The sequence below is a fragment of the Artibeus jamaicensis genome, unplaced genomic scaffold, assembly GCF_021234435.1.
Source record: "Artibeus jamaicensis isolate MK-2021 breed Jamaican fruit bat unplaced genomic scaffold, CSHL_Jam_final scaffold_614, whole genome shotgun sequence".
Lineage (NCBI taxonomy): Eukaryota > Metazoa > Chordata > Mammalia > Chiroptera > Phyllostomidae > Artibeus > Artibeus jamaicensis.
The window spans coordinates 7371728-7392015 of record NW_026522050.1 but is presented as its reverse complement, the minus strand read 5'-3'; the positions used below and the strand labels follow the sequence as shown (position 1 = coordinate 7392015).

General features: G+C 36.8%; 2 protein-coding genes and 1 pseudogene across 2 annotated transcripts; all 3 read left to right on the top strand.

Annotated features, from left to right (window-relative positions):
* Positions 1–4907: 4907 nt before the first annotated feature.
* On the top strand, positions 4908–5855 carry LOC119054070 (olfactory receptor 8H1-like). Its single transcript, XM_037151899.2, has one exon. It carries the CDS (start codon positions 4908–4910, stop codon positions 5853–5855), a length of 948 nt encoding a protein of 315 aa, XP_037007794.2.
* A 5618-nt stretch (positions 5856–11473) lies between these two features.
* On the top strand, positions 11474–12865 carry LOC119059601 (non-histone chromosomal protein HMG-17-like; annotated as a pseudogene).
* Positions 12866–15263: 2398 nt separating this feature from the next.
* Positions 15264–16211, top strand: LOC119061705 (olfactory receptor 8H1). The gene has a single exon (XM_037162338.2). It carries the CDS (start codon positions 15264–15266, stop codon positions 16209–16211), a length of 948 nt encoding a protein of 315 aa, XP_037018233.2.
* The last annotated feature ends 4077 nt before the right edge of the window (positions 16212–20288 follow it).

Below are 20288 nucleotides of genomic sequence, written 5' to 3'. Positions count from 1 at the left end.
TTCCCCTTTGCCCTCTTCTGCCTATGCCAGCTCCTGCTCCCACAGTCAATCTCCACGATGTTGCCCATGTCCATGGGTCATTCATACATGTTCTTTGTCTTGTCCCTGCCTCTTCTTTTCACCATTATCTCCCTCCTCCCTCCCCTCAGATCACTTTCAGTCTGTCCCATGTTCCCATGCCTGTGGTTCTATTTTGTTCATTACTTTATTATCCATTAGATTCCTCTTATAGGTGAGATCATATGGTATTTGTCTTTCACTGACTGGCTTATTTCACTTAGCATAATGCTCTCCAGTCCCATCCATGCTGTTCATTGCAGAAGGTAGGAATTCCTTCTTTCTTTCTCCTAGGTAGTATTCTTTTATATAAATGTACCACAGTTCTTGATCTACTCATTTACTGATGAGCACTTAGGCTGTTTCCAGCACTTGGCTATTGTATATTGTGCTGCTACGAACATAGGGTGCTAAGTTCTTTTGAATCAGTGTTTCAGGATTCTTAGGATATATTCCAGCAGCATAATTGCTGGGTCAAAAGGAAGTTTTATTTTTAGTTTTTTCAGGAAACTCCATACTGTTTTCCACAGTGGCTGCACCAGTCTACATTTCTACCAACAGTGCACTAGGTTTCCGTTTTCTCCATATCTTGCCAGTACATGTTTGTTGATTTAATTATGGCCGTTTTGACTGGTGTGAGGTAGTATCTCACTGTGGTTTTAATTTGCTTCTCCCTGATGACTAGTGATGTTGAGGATCTTTTCTTATGTCTATGGGACACTTCTTCCTTGGAGAAGTTTTCTATTCAGATCCTTTGCCCATTTTTCGATCAGGGAGGAAGAGACAGAGTACATCATTGTGAAAGGGAAACTTCCATTGATTGCCTCTTTTCTTAAAAAAAATTTTATTTTGTTATTTTTCAAGTACAGTTTTTTGTCCATTTCTCCCATCCCAGCCCCCCTGCCCCGTCTCCCCACCTCCCTCCCACTTCCTCCCCGCCCAGTCCTCATCCCTGTGTCTTTCACACTTGCTCCTCAAAATCCCTCCCCCTTTTCCCCCTTAAATTTCCTTCCCTCTCCTCTCTGGTCACTGCCCACTTGTTTTCTATTTCAGTGTCTTTGTTTTTATTCTGTTTGCATGTTTGTTTTGTTGTTTAGCTTCCTGTTAAAGGTGAGATTACGTCTTTATACCAATTTCGATGGTGGATCAAACCCACGATTTGGGTACATGCTCTGACCAGGAATCAAACCCTTGATGCTTCAACCAACTGAGCACACTGAGCAGGGGGAAATGTCAACTCTTTACCGAAACCTACCTTGATAATAATTTCTGATTGTTCTCTTATGCCCCTATTTCAGAACCCGTAAATTAATTTACATTTTATTTATTTTTTTACATTACTTTCACCTTCTTAACATGTTGTATCACTAATTTTGTAATTCTTTTTGCTTTCCATGCTTCAAATTTACAATCTATAAATATTATAATTGATAAAACCAAATTTTCATATCAACATTTGAATCTTTCCTAGAATTTATTACTCCTTTATAGCAGTTGATGACAATTAATCTACAGATTTCAATAAATTGATGAAATTTACTTTAAAGGAGTCACCATTTCTGATGGCAATGCAATACAATTTGAAATTATCGTGTTGAAGAAAAATAACTTTTAACTTGAAAATTGAACACATATAATTAAAAAATAAATTTAAGTAGTTTTAAGTTATATAAAAATGTAAAAAATTAACTTTCCTGTGTACATAACGTACCACAATAGGAATAATTAACATTATTACATGTGAGTTAATAATAAAATGACACACAGATGAATAATGCAAGTATTAAACTCCCGTATTAGTAAACAGGTAACAAAAACTAAATAAAACAAACATTTGTTACTAAGTGCTCAAGTAAAAAACACTAAATTGAACTTAAAGTAAGGAAAATAAAATAATAAAACTAAGAAAACAACTATCAATTAGAAAGAAAAATAATAATTGAGCACTTAAAGCAAATAGACCTGTTGTTTTATGAATAACAAGAAAGAAAATATAAAAATGATAGAATAATCCAGGAGAGGAAGAAAAAGAAGATGCAAAAAGGATAGTTACAAATGTGCTAAGCTGCCCTGGCCACTGTGGCTCAGTGGTATGGAGCATTGTCCTGTACACCCAAAGGTTGGGGTTTCAATTCCCAGTCTGAGCGCATACTTAGGTTGCAGGTTCAGTCTCTGATCTGGGTGCATATGGTAGGCAACCAATGGATGTTTCTCTCTCATGTCAGTGCTTCTCTTTCTCTCTTTTTTCAATGCTTTCTAAAATCAATAAACATCTATAAAAGAATTTTTGAAATGTTATTGGCTAAGAAATAAAATTATATTATCATTAACTCAAAAGAGATTTAAAATCTCTGATCAGACTTTGATTTATGCCATAACAATGAAAAATTCAAGAATATCCTTGCAGTCATGAGTAACTGTAATGGGTTTCAACACTGTGAAAAACATTAAGCAAGAAAAACTTGCTCTTATTAATTTTGCAGTCACCATGCCTACTGAGGTGGAAATCACCCCTAGTCTCTATTTGCCTTAGCTCCCAAGGTTACTACTATCAAGTAGGTTAGTGCTGGATTTTTTAATTCTAAAAAAGCCTGGCTTAACAGCCATATTTCATGAATAGAATCGCCATTCTGTAATTTATGTCCATACCAACAAATCATCCTCAGAAATTCTGCAGTACAAACAGACTTCCTATAAGAGTTCATTATAAATCTGAATGGAAATTGATTTTATTATCGTGAAATAAAAATTCACAAGATTATTTCAATCATTCTCAGTGTACAACTTCTCACATCATTCCTTTGCTTCTTCATTTTAGACAAATAATTCCCAATAAAATATTTCTACTTTCTTCCACATTTTAATTTTTTTACATATTAGGAAAAATAATTACAATATATTTAGTGTGCACTAACAGTAAAACCAGTGGGAGAAATATTGCTGTAAATATGAACTAGGTGATTGACAAACCAAAATGGGGAGTCGACATCGTATTTTCCTTGTCATGCTCTAGGACACTTGTCAGCCGATGGCCCATTTAGAGAGAAGTTAGCGATGGGGTACAAGTCCATACATACGACAACACATTGTGGGTTTATCAAAGGCTGATGTAACATTGGTCATGGGGTGTCATGGAATCTTTGTCACAAAATGAGGGCCAGAGTTTAAACATACAGTGTAATCGTAATTATGCAAAACTGTAGATACACACATATGCATTAATAAACATAAAAAAATAATTGGGGGAAATACATCAAAATCCTCCAAAAATTCAGACCTGTTCTCATTTTGTTCTTTGAATTTTATTGCATTCTAATTATTTTCTAATGAACAGTGATAGTATGATAGCATCACACATGTAAACATGAGGATGCTTCATTGTGAAAATTTAATTATCCCATCCTTGATGGTTTCAGTTACAGAGCAATTGCAGATGTCTCTATAAATGGCTTCTCCACCAACCTACTTAGAAACTTTAAAGGATCACAAAAGAGGATGAAACCAGGTTCTTCACTGCGTGCCATCTAAGGAAAAAGGCAACTATTTCCTCAAAATATGACATTTACTCCCCGAGCTTTTGTCCTTGGAAATGCGCCAGAAAACTCCCTTGGAGACTGGTCCCCAGGGAAGAGCAATGTTGCATTATCTCAATCCTCAGTATATTATGAGGTGCCCTGGAAGATGGACGAGACATACTCTGCTCCACTTGTGTTCACAGTAGCTGCCTGAATTCCCTTTCAGACACAATTTCCGGGCAGATTTTCCGTGTGACCAGTGCCTTCACAAAATTCTAAGTTCATTTTTTCTCTTTTTAAACTCAGAATAAAGCAAGATGAATGCACAAAAGTTTGCACAGAATTTAACTCAAAGGAAAAACTACATCGCAGAAATTTTTGACTTGAATAGTTTTCATGTTTTATTTGTGAGAAAAGGCTGAGGTTGACAAATTTCTTGCCTGATAATATTGGAAGAAGGTTTGTTTTTCCTCAACCATCTTTGGCTCTTGGTAAGTATTAGTTTCAAAATTTAAGAGTTTTAGTTAGGGTCAGATAAAGCAGGGGTATTACCTAAAAAGTATACATTTACATATCACTTAGACCTTACCCTAAGTAATGCCACATTCTGTGAAACCAGAAGTGTAGTGTTGATGCAATTATGTTCTATAAGTAAGATACATGTTTTAAAAATATCTTTTGAAGAAATCAGATTTTAAATGCTCTACCTCAGGAAACATATCTTCTGAATATTAATACTAATATGTGGTCTGTAATTTTGATCTCCTGCATTTGAAATTTATTTGTGATTACCATTAAATAATTTTCTAAACAAAAGAAGACTACATGATGCATTAAAATTCTTTTTCTATTATTATTATACACCAACCATTTTCTTTACACTTTCTAAAATTATAAACAGAGATACAGTATAATGAGCCTGTTCTCTTAAGTCACTCTGTCTTGGTAAAGTGACAGCACCAACATTTAATAGCTCTGACTCTCAATAAGTTACTTAAATTGTCTGTGCCATTTAACTCATCTTTAAAAATGAGCCTATAACACCCATGGTATAATCTTCTCATGTGGAGTAAATATGTTAATGAAGAAAATATTTACAGCAGCGCCAGGCTTATCATAATTATAAAAAATGATAGTTTTTACTATATCATGTGTAAGGGTCAATATATGCCCACTTCTATACTTTGCAATCAAATGTAATTTCTCATCATATTCTGTAGCCCGCTAATTATTCTTAATTTGTAGAAATATTAAACTAATTGAAATAAACCTTTATGAACTCATTCCTGCCAGGTATCACCTTTATTTCTCAACAGTTTGAAGTGGTTGAACAGAATGGATAGAAGGAATAACACACACGTGTCTGACTTCATCCTTATGGGGCTGACAGAATCTCAAGAGATCCAGCTGGTCCTCTTTATCATATTTCTCATGATTTACCTGATCAGTGTGCTTGGAAACACAGGGATGATATTGATCATCCACCTGGATCTCCAGCTTCACACCCCCATGTATTTTTTTCTCAGTCACTTGTCATTTCTTGATCTTAGTTACTCAACAGCCATCACACCTAAAACCTTACAGAACTTACTGACCTCCACGAAGCACATTTCATACATAAGCTGTTTCACTCAAATGTACTTTTTTATCTTCTTGGGTACCACTGAGTGCCTCCTTCTCTCCTCAATGGCCTATGATCGCTATGTAGCTATCTGCAGTCCTCTGCACTACCCTGTTGTTATGTCCAAAAGACTCTGCTGCTGCCTCATCTTTGGGGTCTATTTCATTGGCTTTACAGAATCCATTACCAATGTTCTTTGCATGAGCAGACTGGATTTCTGTGACTCCAATGTAATCCATCACTTTTTCTGTGACACGTCCCCAATCCTAGAGCTGTCCTGCACTGACACACGTGACGTGGAAATCATAATATTCATTTTTGCTGGCTCTACTCTAATGGTATCTCTTATCACAATATCTGTGTCTTACCTGTCCATTCTGGCTACTGTACTGAAAATTACTTCTACTTCAGGAAAGCGAAAAGCCTTCTCTACATGTGCCTCCCATCTCCTGGGAGTCACCATCTTTTATGCCACTACAATTTTTACATATTTAAAACCACGGAAGTCCTATACCTTGGGCAAAGATCAGGTGGCTTCTGTTTTTTATACTATTGTGATTCCCATGCTGAATCCACTCATTTACAGTCTTAGGAATAAAGAAGTGAAAAATGCTCTCATTAGACTCATGCAGAAGAGAGAGGACTCCAGGCAATTAAAGTAACATCCTTTCTGAACAGTTAACTTTTCTCTCCTTTCCTGTGGGGTATTTTCTTCTTCTCTCTAAAAAACAATGAAGTCCTTGTACTTGTTTGTATTTCTGTTGAACCATCTTTTACTTAATCAAATATGATATTAGACATCTCCAAAAATATGTCCTTTGGAATTCATATTATAATTGCAATGCATAAAATATGTGTTATAAACAGGTCCATTGTTTTTAAGGGCAACTTACCCACAAAATGCAAAAATATGAATGTTATATATTAAAATACAGCACGGAAATTACTATACATTCTCCAATGACAGATAATTTTGTTGCGAGCTAGAGAGATCAGTTTTGATATGCTGATCATAGTTTCAGAAACCACATCATGTATTATATAGAGAAGAAATATAGCAGAGTAATTAGGAGCACTGCCTTTGGAGCCAAACATTTGAAGATTTATATTCTATATCTCCTCCTCTTTTAGCTGTGTAAGCCTTAAAAAATCACTGAAACGTTGACATTTCCATTTCCACAACTGCACAAGACAATTAATATATCCAGGTCCATACAGTTATAATAAACATTAAATCATTTAAGGCACTAGTGATAAATGCTGAAAATTATCATTAGAATATTTCTATTCCTCCAATATTTTTAATGCACAATGGCTTTCTCTTAGGGATTATTCACCTGTGTTTTATAAATTAGTTTTGGTTAATTTAATTGACAAACACACGAACAACTAAGGGAAAACTCAGAACAACTACAAGGACACATGGACAAAACCAAGTTGAAATAGGATCAGGGGAGGGAGGTGGGGATGGCTGGGCTGGCAGGGGAGTAATGGGGGGAAAATGGAGACAATTGTACTAGAACAAGAATAAGAAAAGCATTTACAATTTTTGAATCAGAACTGTATATGTTAACATCGAAAAAGATTTGGATAACTTTGAAGAATTAAGGAAATGGAAATATTTTAGCAACTGTTAACAGTTTTCTTTGTGGTCTTCTAGATCACTGGTTATGAAAGTAGGTATATGCATCTATTACATATATAAGCAAGATTTCTGTCATTTTGTATTTATCTTTTGCAGTTTTCTGTACATATTTACATGCTTAATATTTGTCATTGAATTCAGAGATGAATGAGTTTTTGGTATATGGGCAAAAGGTCAAGACTTTTATGATAGAATGCTTTGGAACTGAAATTTTGTAAATTCACCAATTGAAAAATCTTTGTGCAGTGATATATCTTTAGTGGCCACTTTCTAAAAATTTTAAATCTTTACCTTTCTATGATGTGGCAATAAAGCTCAATAAACTTTCTTTTGATATTCCATGTATGTTAAAATTTATTGCCTTTTTCTCAATATTTATAGGCTACTTGTGGGCATTAAAAATAAATTATTTAAATTCTTAACTTGTTTGTTTTATATTCTACAAGACATGTTGTAAACCTAAAAATTGATACATTTTGTGGCAAACTAGAACTTAGGTAGAATGCAAAAATTTTCTCTTTTTTTAAATATTTTTTATTGATTATGCCATTACAGTTGTTCTATTCCCCCCCTTCATTCCCCTACACCCTACCTCCCCATCCTCATTACCCCCCTTTAGTTTATGACCATGTGTCTCAAGTCCTTCAGATTCTATATTTCCCATACTATTCTTGCCCCCCCCATCTATTTTCTATCAACTATCTATGCTACTTATTTTCTGTACCTTCTCCCCGCTTCTCCTCCTCCCACTCCCCTGTTGCTAACCCTCCTTGAGATCTTCATTTCTATGTTTCCACTCCTGATCTAGCTGTCCTTTTAGTTTGCTTTTGTTTTAGGTATGGTTGTTAATAACTGAGTTTGCTGTCCTTTCACTGTTCATGTTTTTTTAACTTCTTTTTCTTAGGTAAGTCCCTTTAACATTTCATATAATAAGGGCTTGGTGATGATGAACTCCTTGAATTTGATCTTATCTGAGAAGCACTTTATCTGTCCTTCCATTCTAAATGAAAGTTTTGCTGGATAGAGCAATCTTGGTTGTAGGTCTTTGGTTTTCATGACTTGGAATACCTCTTTCCAGCCCCTTCTTGCCTGTAAGGTCTCTTTTGAGAAATCTGCTGACAGTCTGATGGGGACTCCTTTGTAGGTGACCGTCCCCTTAGCTCTTGCTGCTTCTAGGATTCTCTCCTTCATTTTAATCTTGGCTAATATAATGATGATGTGCCTTGGTGTGTTTCTTCTTGGGTCCAACTTCTTTGGGACTCTCTGAGCTTCCTGGATTTCCTGGAAGTCTATTTCCTTTGCCAGATTGGGGAAATTCTCCTTTATTATTTGTTCAAATAAGTTTTCCACTGGTGGCTGTGCCTTTCCCCCTTCTCGTACCCCTATAATTCGGATGTTGGAGCGTTTAAAGATGTCTTGGAGGTTCCTAAGACTCTCCTCATTTTTTTGAATTCTTGCTTCTTCGCTCTTTTCTGTTTGGCCATTATTTGCTTTCTTCTGGTCCACTCCATTGATTTGAGACCCAGTTTCCTTTTCATCACTATTGGTTTCCTGTGCAATTCCATTCATTTCAATTAGTTTCGCCTTCATATGTTTGTCTAATTTGTGGCTATAATCAACCAGTTCTGTGAGGATCCTGGTCACCAGTGTTTTAAACTGTGCGTCTGAGAGTTTTGCTATTTCTTCATTGCTTAGATTTATAGGCTCTGGGGCTTTGAGATCTTCTTGAGCCATTTTTTGGTCTGTTCTCACCCGTTAAGTATGAGAAGCTGAGGAGCGGAGCCTTGGACTCTCAGGTCGCTGGGTTGTGAGGCTGCATGTGGGGGCGTGGTCCAAACGGGGAAATGGCGACCTCCTCTGCTGTTTTGCGCCGCTGGGTGAGAGCAGAGCCTTAGTTGGTTCACTGGGGCCGGGCCACTCAGAGTCGCTGGGTTATGACGCTGTATGTGGAGGTGGGGTCAGAGCAGGGAAATGGCGGCGCCTTCCGCTGCTGCTAGCCACTGGGACCCGCTGGGTCCCAGTCCAATCGCGCACTCCCTGGCTTGTCTATCCATGCACAGATGTGCGACCACAGTCAACCCACAGCCCTGCTCCCTCACTGTTTCCCCGTGGTCACTTGCTCAGTCGCTCACTAGGTCCAACCCTGCGCCTGGATTCCGTGCGCCTGAGTCCTTCTGACCAAGTTTTCCTGTGCAACCCCGCTCCACCAGCTGCTGGTTTCGCCCCTTACTGGTCAAGCTGAAGAATTTGTTGTTAACAAATTCCGAAAAGTTCAATTTTCTGTGTTCTGGTTATGTTTTCTGTTGCTAATATTTAGTTGTCTCTAAACTTGGTTGTGTGAGAAGGCACAGCATCTCCACCTATGTCTCCATCTTGGCGGAAGTCCTAAAATTTTCTTTATATTTAAATTGTTTTCCTGCACATAATATGGAATTTCTTTTATCTTTCTTTTATTTAAGGGTTATTTAAAAACACACTTTTTCATTTTCCATGTATGTGTTTTTTTGAAAACCACTTTATTGAAGTATACTTGACAAGTAAAATCTGTACATATTTGATGTATGCAATTTGTGGAATTTCTCCAAAAGTATGCACCAATATATATTAGATTGTCAAATTGTTACCCAAAAGGCTATAGTGTGGTCTTATCAACAGGGCCCTTATCTTTGCATCTTGATGAGCAAAAACTGGGATCACTGGGTCAAAAGACAATTTGATTTTAAAATTTTTGAGGAAACTCCATACTCTTTTCCATAGTACTGGCTAGTCTGCATTCCAGTAACATTCCTTGTTCCAACAGTGAACGAGGGTTCTCCTTCTTTTATATTGTCACCAGCACTTGTTGTTTGTTATTGATGATGGCCATTCTGACAGGTGTGAGATGACATCTAATCATTGTGCTTTGAATTTGTATCTCTATGATGATTAGTGACACTGAATATTTCTGTTATACCCAGCTAGGAAAATTACAGCTAGGGCATTACCCAACCCTAAATCTGCAGTTCCTGGAACAGGGTAATGAACAAACATCCGGGAACAATTGGGTTTAAAATTCTAGCCAAATAAGGTAACTAACCTGCCCGCCAGAAAGTGCCTGCCAGCAGCAGCACCCACCAATCAGGGACCCTCACCGTTTTTAAATAAGCCAATAGCTAACCGCCACCTCTGCTTCTGTATGCCTTTGCTTGCTTGCTAGAAAATATAAATACCCAGTAGTCTGTAAGCCAGGCGCGACTTCCATTTTGTAGCTCTGAGTAGCTACGTGACTCCGGTCACAGTTGGGGAAGTTCGCCCCTGCGCAGGAAAAATCTTTGGCTATTAAAATTTTTATCAATTCGGTTCCGGACTCCGAGAGTGTGTATTTACCCGCCAATCGTCTACAACATTTCTTTGTTGGGAACCGCTCTGCCTGGTTTCAGGGATTGTAACTGCCTCCCATGGCTAAGACTAAGTGAGTGACCTCTGAAATGTGAGCCACAGGAGACAAAGCTTGTCTCTGGTAGCAAACACTGCCTCAACTTACTCCCCTGCCCCCAAAGCATGGTCAATGTCCACGATAGATAAGCCTCCTCGCACAGAGAGGGGCAACCTAAGCCAAACACAATCACTTGGAAGGCTATCAGGGAAGGACTTGAGGGGCTGCGACAATGAGAGAGCAATGAACCCTCATATCCTTGTTATTGTGACAGAGTCAGAGTCCACATTTCCGTCTGGGAGGAGCACTTCCTGGCTCTGATCCACTTAAGCCTAAAAACCTATGATGGGGAAGGTGGTGCAGCCCTGTGCTGGAAAGGGCAGGTTCCCCGGGTGATCAGGCCTAAGAAAGAATATGTTAAAATCTTGTGAAACCTGCTTTGTTTAGAATGCTCTCATTTACATAATAAGGGTCCAAGCAAGAAATTTGTGCTTCAAAAGTTTTATGGCTCCTTACCTATCTGACCCTGACTGAGAATGAGCCCTCATAGTTCTTTGAATGCTATCTATTGTTTGATCCTTCCCTGTATTCTTGTGCAAAAGAACCTAATAAAAGCCTCTTGAGCAGGGGGCTCTTGGCCCCTGCTCCTTGAGGGATCAGTCACCTTTCCTCCTCAAGCAGATCATGTCTTGGTAGTGTTTACTTTCATCTGTGGTGGATGGGGAGACTTTGTGGGTAAAGTTGTCCCCCCATGTCTTCTGACCATCCGTATGTCCTCTTTTGGAGAAGTGTCTATTCAGATCCTTTGACTATTTCTTAATTGGGTTGTTTGATTTTCTGGTGTCGAGTTGTGTAAGTTTTCCACATTCTTTGGAGATTAAACCCCCTAGTCAGATGTATCATTGGTAAATATGTTACTCCATTCAATAGGTGCCCTTTTCATTTTGTTGATGGTTTCTTTTGTTGTACAGAACAAATTATTAAAATAAAGTGCATCATTGTTTTTTAAAGTGAACTTTAATTTTTTTTTATTTTACTAATTAAAAAAAGTCAGCCAAGTGTCCATGAGTAGATGAATAGATAAAATAACTATGGTAATTTACATGATGGAATACTACTTGGCCATAAAAAAAGAAAATTTTACCTTTGCTACAGCCTGGATGGACCTGGGGAACATTATGCTAAGTTAAATAAGCCAGTCAGAGAAAGATGAATACCATATGGTTTCACTAACTGAACTAGTAAGCAAAATAGAAACAGATTCGTAGATAGAGAGGAAGCTGACCACTCTTTTGGATTTGGGGGTTGGAGCCATTGAGCCCAAAAGAAAAAGGACCCATGGACAGGAACAGTAGTGTGGTGACTGCTGGGGAGGGGGTGAGTAGAATGGAAGAGGATGAGGGCATAAGAAGAATAAATGGTAATGGAAATAAAAACAATAAATAATAACATTTAAAAAGTGGATCTTTATCCATACCAAAAAATTATCTTCTGAATTTCTGGAGTATTATAGACTTTCCTATAAAAGTTCCTTTTAATAGATGTTTTAAAAATCCTCACCAAAGTGTATGTTTATTGATTTTAGAAAGAGAGGAAGGGAAAGACAGAACAAAAGAGAGAAACATCAATGTGACATAGAAACATTGATTGGTTGCTTCTTATATGTACCCCTACTGGGGATCAAATATGCAATCAACTTTTCTACCCTGACAGGGAACTGAGGCCAAAACTTTTTGTTGTATGGAATGACACTCCAACCAGCTAAGTCCTTCTCTCCAGGGCAGTCAAGGTCACTTTTATATCTGCAAGAAGAATGGTTTCATTTTCATGAAATGACCCAATATTCACAAGAATATTTTAAACTTATTTTCAGTGTATAACTTTTTATCTATCTATCTATCATCATCTATAGAGGGGAAGAGAGGGAGAAAGAGAAGGAGAGAAACATCAAAGTGTGATTGCCTCTTGCACACCTCTAACTGGGAACCTGGCCTGCAAATCATGTGCCCTAAACTGGAAATTGAACCAACAACTGTTTGATTTGTAGGCCAGTACTCAATACCCTGAGCCATACCAGCTAGGGCTCAGTGTATATCTTTTCAAATTATTCCTTTGCTTCTACATCTTGGAAAAATAATTCTCCACATAATATTTTAGCTTTATTTCTATATTTTTAATTCATATATAAGAAGAAACTCTGGATTATATATGAAAACTTTATAACCCCTCTCTGGAGCCCTGGTAGTGTGAAAAGGAGGCACAAATGACCCCTGGATCCACCAAAGCCCACCCGCTGCTGCATCCCCACCTCCAGCCCCAACGTCTCCCTACCGTCACCATCATGCCCAAGAGAGTCTGAGGCGCATTTTAAAGGAGATAAAGCCAAGGTGAAGGATGAACCACAGAGAAGATCCACCAGGTTATTGGCCAAACCTGCTTCTCCAAAGCCAGAGCCCAAGCCTAAAAAGGCCCCTGCAAAAGAGGGAGAGAAAGTACCCTAAGAGAAAAAGGGGGAAACTAATGCTGGCAAGGATGGGAATAACCCTGCAGAAAATGGAGATGCCAAAACAGATCAGGCACAGAAAGCTGAAGGTGGTGGAGAGGCCAGGTGAAGTGTGTGCATTTTTGATAACTGTATTTCTGGTGATGGTACAGTTTGAAATACAACTTTTTATCAAGCTTTATTAAAATGCAGGATTTTGTCTTACTTTTTTACGCTATATTGTTAGCACACAGAACACTGCATTGTTGTTTCTGGGGGAAGAACATATAATATTAATAGAATGTCTGCAAAGCTGGACTGACATAGGGAAAAAAAATACCTTTCCCTTCTAGTTTTGAGAGACTTCCTCTTGGTTCCAGGGAGGAGGGATCCCTTGATGTTGACGCACATTAGCCACCTTGGCACAGACACCTTGTGATGTGGGAAAACTAAAATTCACTTTTATGTCCTTTCCCCCCTCTCCACTTTAAGCACAGATTTGACTCCCTAAAGCCCAGAGACCTGTTGGGACCCCCCAAAAATTGGTTACCAGTATGTTGGGCAATCTGGACTTTCCACAGTCACCATTGAGATGGCATCCCTCAAAAGAGCAGCAGTTCCCTTTTTGCATCAAGGACCTACAGACTGACAATTCTGCCACTTTCATTGCATTTCCTGAAAGTCAGGGTCAGGAGGTAAAAAGCTTTTAAACAACATGCATAATGTGAAATGTCAACCCTCACACTAAACTCTCCCCATTTGAAGCAGTAGGTGAAGACTCCTTTGGGTTTTATAGTGGCTTTCTGATTTGGGTAGTCCACTGAAGAAGGGAGTTTGAAAGTTGTTGTATACTGTCTGCATTGCAGATGACTCTATAAATAAAGAACAGGCTGACAGTGACCAGAGGGGAGAGGAGATGGAATTTCAGGGGGAAAGGAGAACGATTTACAGGAACAAGTATGAAGGACACATGGAAAACAACTAAGGGGGGTGGAAATGGGAGGGAGGTGGGGAGCACTGTGGGGGTGGGCTGGGATGGTGGTAAAAGACAGAAAACTGTACTTGAACAGCAATTAAATAAATTTAAAAATAAATAAATAAATGGCTTCTCCACCAACCCACTTAGAAACTTTAAAGGATCACAAAAGAGGATGAAACCAGGTTCTTCATTGTGTGCCATTTAAGGAAAAAGGCAACTGTTCCCTCAAAACATGACATTTACTCCCCGAGCTTTTGTCTTTGGAAATGTGCCAGAAAAGCTCCCTTGAAGACTGGTCCCCAGGGAAGAGCAATGTTGCATTATTTATCCTCAATCCTCAGTATATTATGAGGTGCCCTGGAAGATGGATGAGACATACTCTGCTCCACTTGTGTTCACAGTAGCTGCCTGAATTCCCTTTCAGACACAATTTCCGGGCAGATTTTCCGTGTGACCAGTGCCTTCACAAAATTCTAAGTTGATTTTTTCTCTTTTTAAACTCAGAATAAAGCAAGATGAATGCACAAAAGTTTGCACAGAATTTAACTCAAAGGAAAAACTACATCGCAGAAATTTTTGACTTGAGTAGTTTTCATGTTTTATTTGTGAGAAAAGGCTGAGATTGACAAATTTCTTGCCTGATAATATTGGAAGAAGGTGTTTTTCTTTCTCCGCTGACTTTGGCTCTTGGTAAGTGTTACTCTGAAAATTTAAGAATTTTAGTTAGAATGATATAGAAAGAAGGCATTTTACAAAATATGTACCTGAAAATATCACTTAGGCCTTACCCTAAGAAATGCCAGATTTTGTGAAACCAGAACTATGGAGTTGATAGAATTATGGTCTACAAGCAATGTACATGTTTTTGAAACATAATTTTTGGAACAAATCAGATTTTGAATGCTCAACTTAGGAAAACATATCTTCTTCAAATTAAAACTAATGTGTGGTCTATAATTTTGGTTCCCTAAGGTGAAAATTATCTTAAATTACTATTAAATCTTTTTTGAAACAAAAGAATAGTAAATCATGCATTAAAACTATTTTATAATTGTTCATTATATAATATATCAAGTTTTTTCCTTAGGTTTTTTCAATTATAATCACAAATACAGTATAATGAGCCTGTTCTCTGATGCCACTCTATCTTGGTAGAATGACAGCACCAACATTTAATAGCTCTGAATCTCAATAAGTTACTTAAATTGTCTGTGCCATTTAACTCATCTTTAAAAATGAGCCTATAACACCCATGGTATAATCTTCTCATGTGGAGTAAATATGTTAATGAAGAAAAACATTTAGAACAGTGCCAGGCTTATCATACTTATAAAAAATGATAGTTTTTACTATATCATGTGTAAGGGTCAATATATGCCCACTTCTATACTTTGCAATCAAATGTAATTTCCCATCATATTCTGTAGTCCGCTAATTATTCTTAATTTGCAGAAATATTAAACTAATTAAAATAAACCTTTATGAACTCATTCCTGCCAGGTATCACCTTTATTTCTCAAACTTCAACAGTTTGAAGTGGTTGAACAGGATGGATAGAAGGAATAACACACACATGTCTGACTTCATCCTTATGGGGTTGACAGAATCTCAAGAGATCCAGCTGGTCCTCTTTATCATATTTCTCATGATTTACCTGATCAGTGTGCTGGGAAACACAGGGATGACATTGATCATCCACCTGGATCTCCAGCTTCATACCCCCATGTATTTTTTTCTCAGTCACTTGTCATTTCTTGACCTTAGTTACTCAACAGCCATCACACCTAAAACCTTACAGAACTTACTGACCTCCACGAAGCACATTTCATACATAAACTGCTTCACCCAAATGTACTTTTTTGTCTTCTTGGGTGTTACTGAATGTTTTCTTCTTTCCTCAATGGCGTATGATCGCTATGTAGCTATCTGCAATCCTCTGCACTACCCTGTTGTTATGTCCAAAAGACTCTGCTGCTGCCTCATTTTTGGGTCCTATTTCGTCGGCTTTACAAACTCTATGATCAATGTGTTTTTCATGAGCAGACTGGATTTCTGTGACTCCAATGTAATCCATCACTTTTTCTGTGACACGTCCCCAATCCTAGAGCTGTCCTGCACTGACACACGTGATGTGGAAATCATGATATTCATTTGTGCTGGCTTTGCTCTAATGGTATCTCTTATCACAATATCTGTGTCTTACCTGTCCATTCTGGCTACTGTACTGAAAATTACTTCTACTTCAGGAAAGCGAAAAGCCTTCTCTACATGTGCCTCCCATCTCCTGGGAGTCACCATCTTTTATGCCACTACAATTTTTACATATTTAAAACCACGGAAGTCCTATACCTTGGGCAAAGATCAGGTGGCTTCTGTTTTTTATACTATTGTGATTCCCATACTGAATCCACTCATTTACAGTGTTAGGAATAAAGAAGTGAAAAATGCTCTCATTAGACTCATGCAGAAGAGAGAGGACTCCAGGCAATTAAAGTAACATCCTTTCTAAACAGTTAACTTTTCTCTCCTTTCCTGTGGGGTATTTTCTTGTTCTCTCCATAAAGCAATGAAGTCCTTTTATTTGTTTGTATTTCTGTTGAAACCTCTTTACTTAAAAAATATCATCTTGGACATTTGCAGAAGTGCATGTTTTAAAATCCATATTGTTATGAATTTCAATGTGAAAAAATCATTGTCCATCTTCTGATATTTACAGGCTTGTTGAGGTCATTAAAATAAATTATTAAATTAAATTCTTAGCTCATTTGTTTCATATTCTATGAGACACATGGTAAAGCTAAGAATTGATAAATTTTGTGACAACTAAGAAACTTTAGTTAGGTAGAATGCTAGAATTTCCTTTATTTTTAAACCTTTTCCTGCACGTATTCTAGAATATCTGTTTTAATTTTTCTTGTGAGTTAAATGTTATTTAAAAAACATTTTAAATAGTTTTATTTAGTTATTTTTCAAGTTTTTTTTAATTTTCAAAGTATTTGTTTTTAAACCACTTGAATTAATTTGCTTGACATGTAAAATCTGTACCTATCTGATATACACAGTTGTTTTTCATTTCCCTGCAAGCACACATCAAATACATATTAGACATCTTCAAATTGTTTCCCCAAGAGGCTACAGCAGGGCTCAAGAGGACCCCTATCCCTGCAGAAGCATACAGAGTTATCCCTTTTAAATTTTTGCCAATAAAATGGATATGAATTTTCAAGAAGTGTGTGGGACTTTGGGCAATTTAAAAACTAGCCAGGTTATATGGACATTTTAACTATGTTCATTTTTCCAGTTCATGATCACAGAAGGTCTTTCCATTTCATTGTGTCTTTTTCTATCTTTTTTACTGGTGCTTTGTTGTTTTCAGTATGGATGAGTCCACATCTTTAATTAAGTTTTAACTACGTATTTACTCTTTTTGTTGCAGTTGCAGAAGGAATTGCTTTTAAAACTGAAAGCAACACATGAACAAACATGATATGCAAAAAAATGAAACTCATAGGCACAGACAGTCATATGGTGATTATCAAAGTGAAGGGGGTTGGGAGGTAGTGAAGGGTAAATGGGGTAAAACATGGTGATGAAAGATTTGACTTTGGTTGGTGGGCACACAATGCAATATGTTGATGATGTATCATTGAATTATACATTTGAAACATATAATCTTACTAGCATTGTTACCCTAACTCATTTAATTTTAAAAATAATAAAAAATACTTTCAGGGAGAAAAAAGGTAGCCTGGTAACCTGTTGCTCTTTGAGGGGTTAGGACATAAAACACAAGATTTTTAGATCAATAGCAGAGGACATTATTACTCAGACCAAAAGTAATAGCCACAGTTCATATTCACACTAGTTCCCCATACCATCTGATGCAGGTGGGTCTAGAAGGATAAAGGCACACCGGTGGGATGCATTGTAGGAGAGGACCACTGAGTCTTGGGGACCACTTTAATGGTAAGCAGATTCATGTCTCTTCTTTGTTTACAGGAACATTACCTCATCAATAGTGGCAGCTCACTGCAAAAGCAACCTTGATGTGTAGCCTGGGTACACAGCAGTTAGGGCTTTGCATTTCTGGTATGCCCAGCAGTAAGATCTAGGGGCAGCCGAGCCTCACAGCACATTGCCAGACCCAGTAGAACAGTGTGTGTTAGCTGATAAACCCCTTCTGTTTTGTGTGGTGTGTCCTCCACTTACTTTCTATTAGCTCTCGTCTCCACACTGGTGAATTTTTAAAAAATTAAATTTGGGAGGTGGGCCGGGATGGGGGTAAAGGGCATAAAACTGTATTTGAACAACTAAAATAAAAAATAAAAGTAAATAACAAAGAAAAAATTAAATTTATTGTGTTCACATTGGTGAATAAAATTAAACGGATTCAATTGTACAATTAATTCTATGATACATCATCTATATTGTATGGTGTGTTTGCCACCCCCAAGTCAAATCTTTTTTATCACTAAATTTGACTTTCTGATAAGCTTTTGTAATTGGCTACATATTTTTATTCAATTATAGAATTTTTATTTCTTTGAAGTTTGTATTGTTTTCTTCATAAAATGATATTTGATTATTCTTTCTGAATACTTTTTAAATGTTTAAAGTGCAGCTTCCTTTTTAGAAATTAAATGTTAATTTTTTTCTAATAAAAAACAGCTAAGTTATTTAATCTTTTTATTATGCATTATTTTTCTCTGTTTAATTTTTTAAATTCCCTTATATGGCAGTACCATTTAAAAATATGACTTACTTTTGCCTTGGCTGGTGTGGCTCAATTGTTTGAGCACCAGACTGCAAACCAAAGGGTGGCCAGTTCAATTATCAGCCAGGGCATAGGCCTGGGTTGCAGGCCATGTATCCAGTAGGAGGCACTCATTTCATATATTTATGGGCTCTTTTTATTTTTCATGGTTTTTTTTGTAAAATATGTTTTCACCTATGTCCATTTCTATGATTAGGAAATGTGTCTTCATGGATTATATTGGCAAAGATCCTGACCTAATTCTATGAGTTGTAGATAACATGAAAGGTGAAGGAAAGCTAGTTAAATTCAAATTATAATTAAATTAAAGTATTTTAGCTTGTTTACATTACAGTTTAGAAATAATGTATATAATGTTATTACACATTTGTACTATAATCTACAGGTAACATAATTTAGACTATTCACATTTGCCTTGAAATTTCCTTGTTATATTAGTTCACATTGTATTTTATGTAAAATGCAGTCTTAAATAAGTTAAGACATAATCTTCTTTATTACTATGTCATGCCAAAATGCTATTTAATATAAATATGATAAAAATGAGGCAAGAGTAAAGCATGCCAAAAATATGAACAGCTGTATATTTCAAAATAATTGATAGACATAATGGTAATATATTTTGATGAGCATTTACCACATTCCAGATAATATTCAAAAGGCTTTAGATATAAAGGTAACAGAGTTTATGTTCAGCAGATAACTTTCAGTTGTTAGGCACTAGCAATATTTGAATGTTTATCTCATATAAGGAAAGCCACCTTTGTACTTGCTCAGGCAAAGACTTAAGAATTTAAACAATAAAAATAAATAAATAATTCAATAAAAAATTTTGAAAAAAAGAATGTTCCTGGAATATTTCATTTATCTCATACACCTTATATCCAATTCATCAGCACATTACTTTGATTCTAATTACAGAATATATTTGGAGTCTGAGTACTTCTCAACACTTTCTCTGCTGTGTACCTCCACACCCCCAACAATGAAACATCTCCTCAGTTTTAGGATTATTGCTGCATCCTCCTATCTTGTCCCTATATTTTGGCTTTATCCCATTTGAATTCATTCTAGAGCCAGAGTGGTACTTTTAAATGGTAAGTTGGTTCATATCACTTCCTTCTACAAGCAATACATAAACTAATGGCTGTCAGAGGGGAAGGGGTTGAAGGCTAAATGAGAAGAGGGAAGGGATTTAGAAGTACAAATGGGTAGTTATAGAGTAGTAACACAGATACCAATTACACAACAGGGAATATAGTCAGTAATGCTGTGAGAAATGTGTTTGGTTTGGGTGGGTATGTGAAGCAGCAAGACACTTTGCTGTACAACTGAAACTATGGCAGGATAATATGCAATGTAAACTGCAATAGAAGAATAAAAAATAAAAAGGAAACAATGGGAAAATCATAATTAGCATATCAGACCTCAATAAGAAGAAACATTTAAAAGAGGGTATTGCATGAATAGCATGTTTAGGTAATTCTAAACATGAGGAAAATTGCAAAAACAATGTTTAAAGTAATATATTGTGAAAAGAAATGCTCTGTGTTTATACTGCTAAGGGGCTATTTAAACATAATAATCCTGCTTTAAAGAAATAACCTAAGAACCTGAAACACTAATCCTAAAGATTATCTATGCACCCCAATAGCAGCACAATTTTAAAAAGCCAAGTGCTGGAAGCAACCTAGGTGCCCATCAGTAAATGAGTGGATCAAAAAACTACGGTACATTTATGTAATGGAATTCTAAGCAGCAGAGAGAAAGAAGGAACTTTGACCCTTTTTGACAGCATGG

Bases quoted from the DNA above. Each gene is read 5' to 3' on its own strand.
- LOC119061705 (XM_037162338.2), top strand. From the start codon at position 15,264: ATGGATAGAAGGAATAACACACACATGTCTGACTTCATCCTTATGGGG.
- LOC119054070 (XM_037151899.2), top strand. From the start codon at position 4,908: ATGGATAGAAGGAATAACACACACGTGTCTGACTTCATCCTTATGGGG.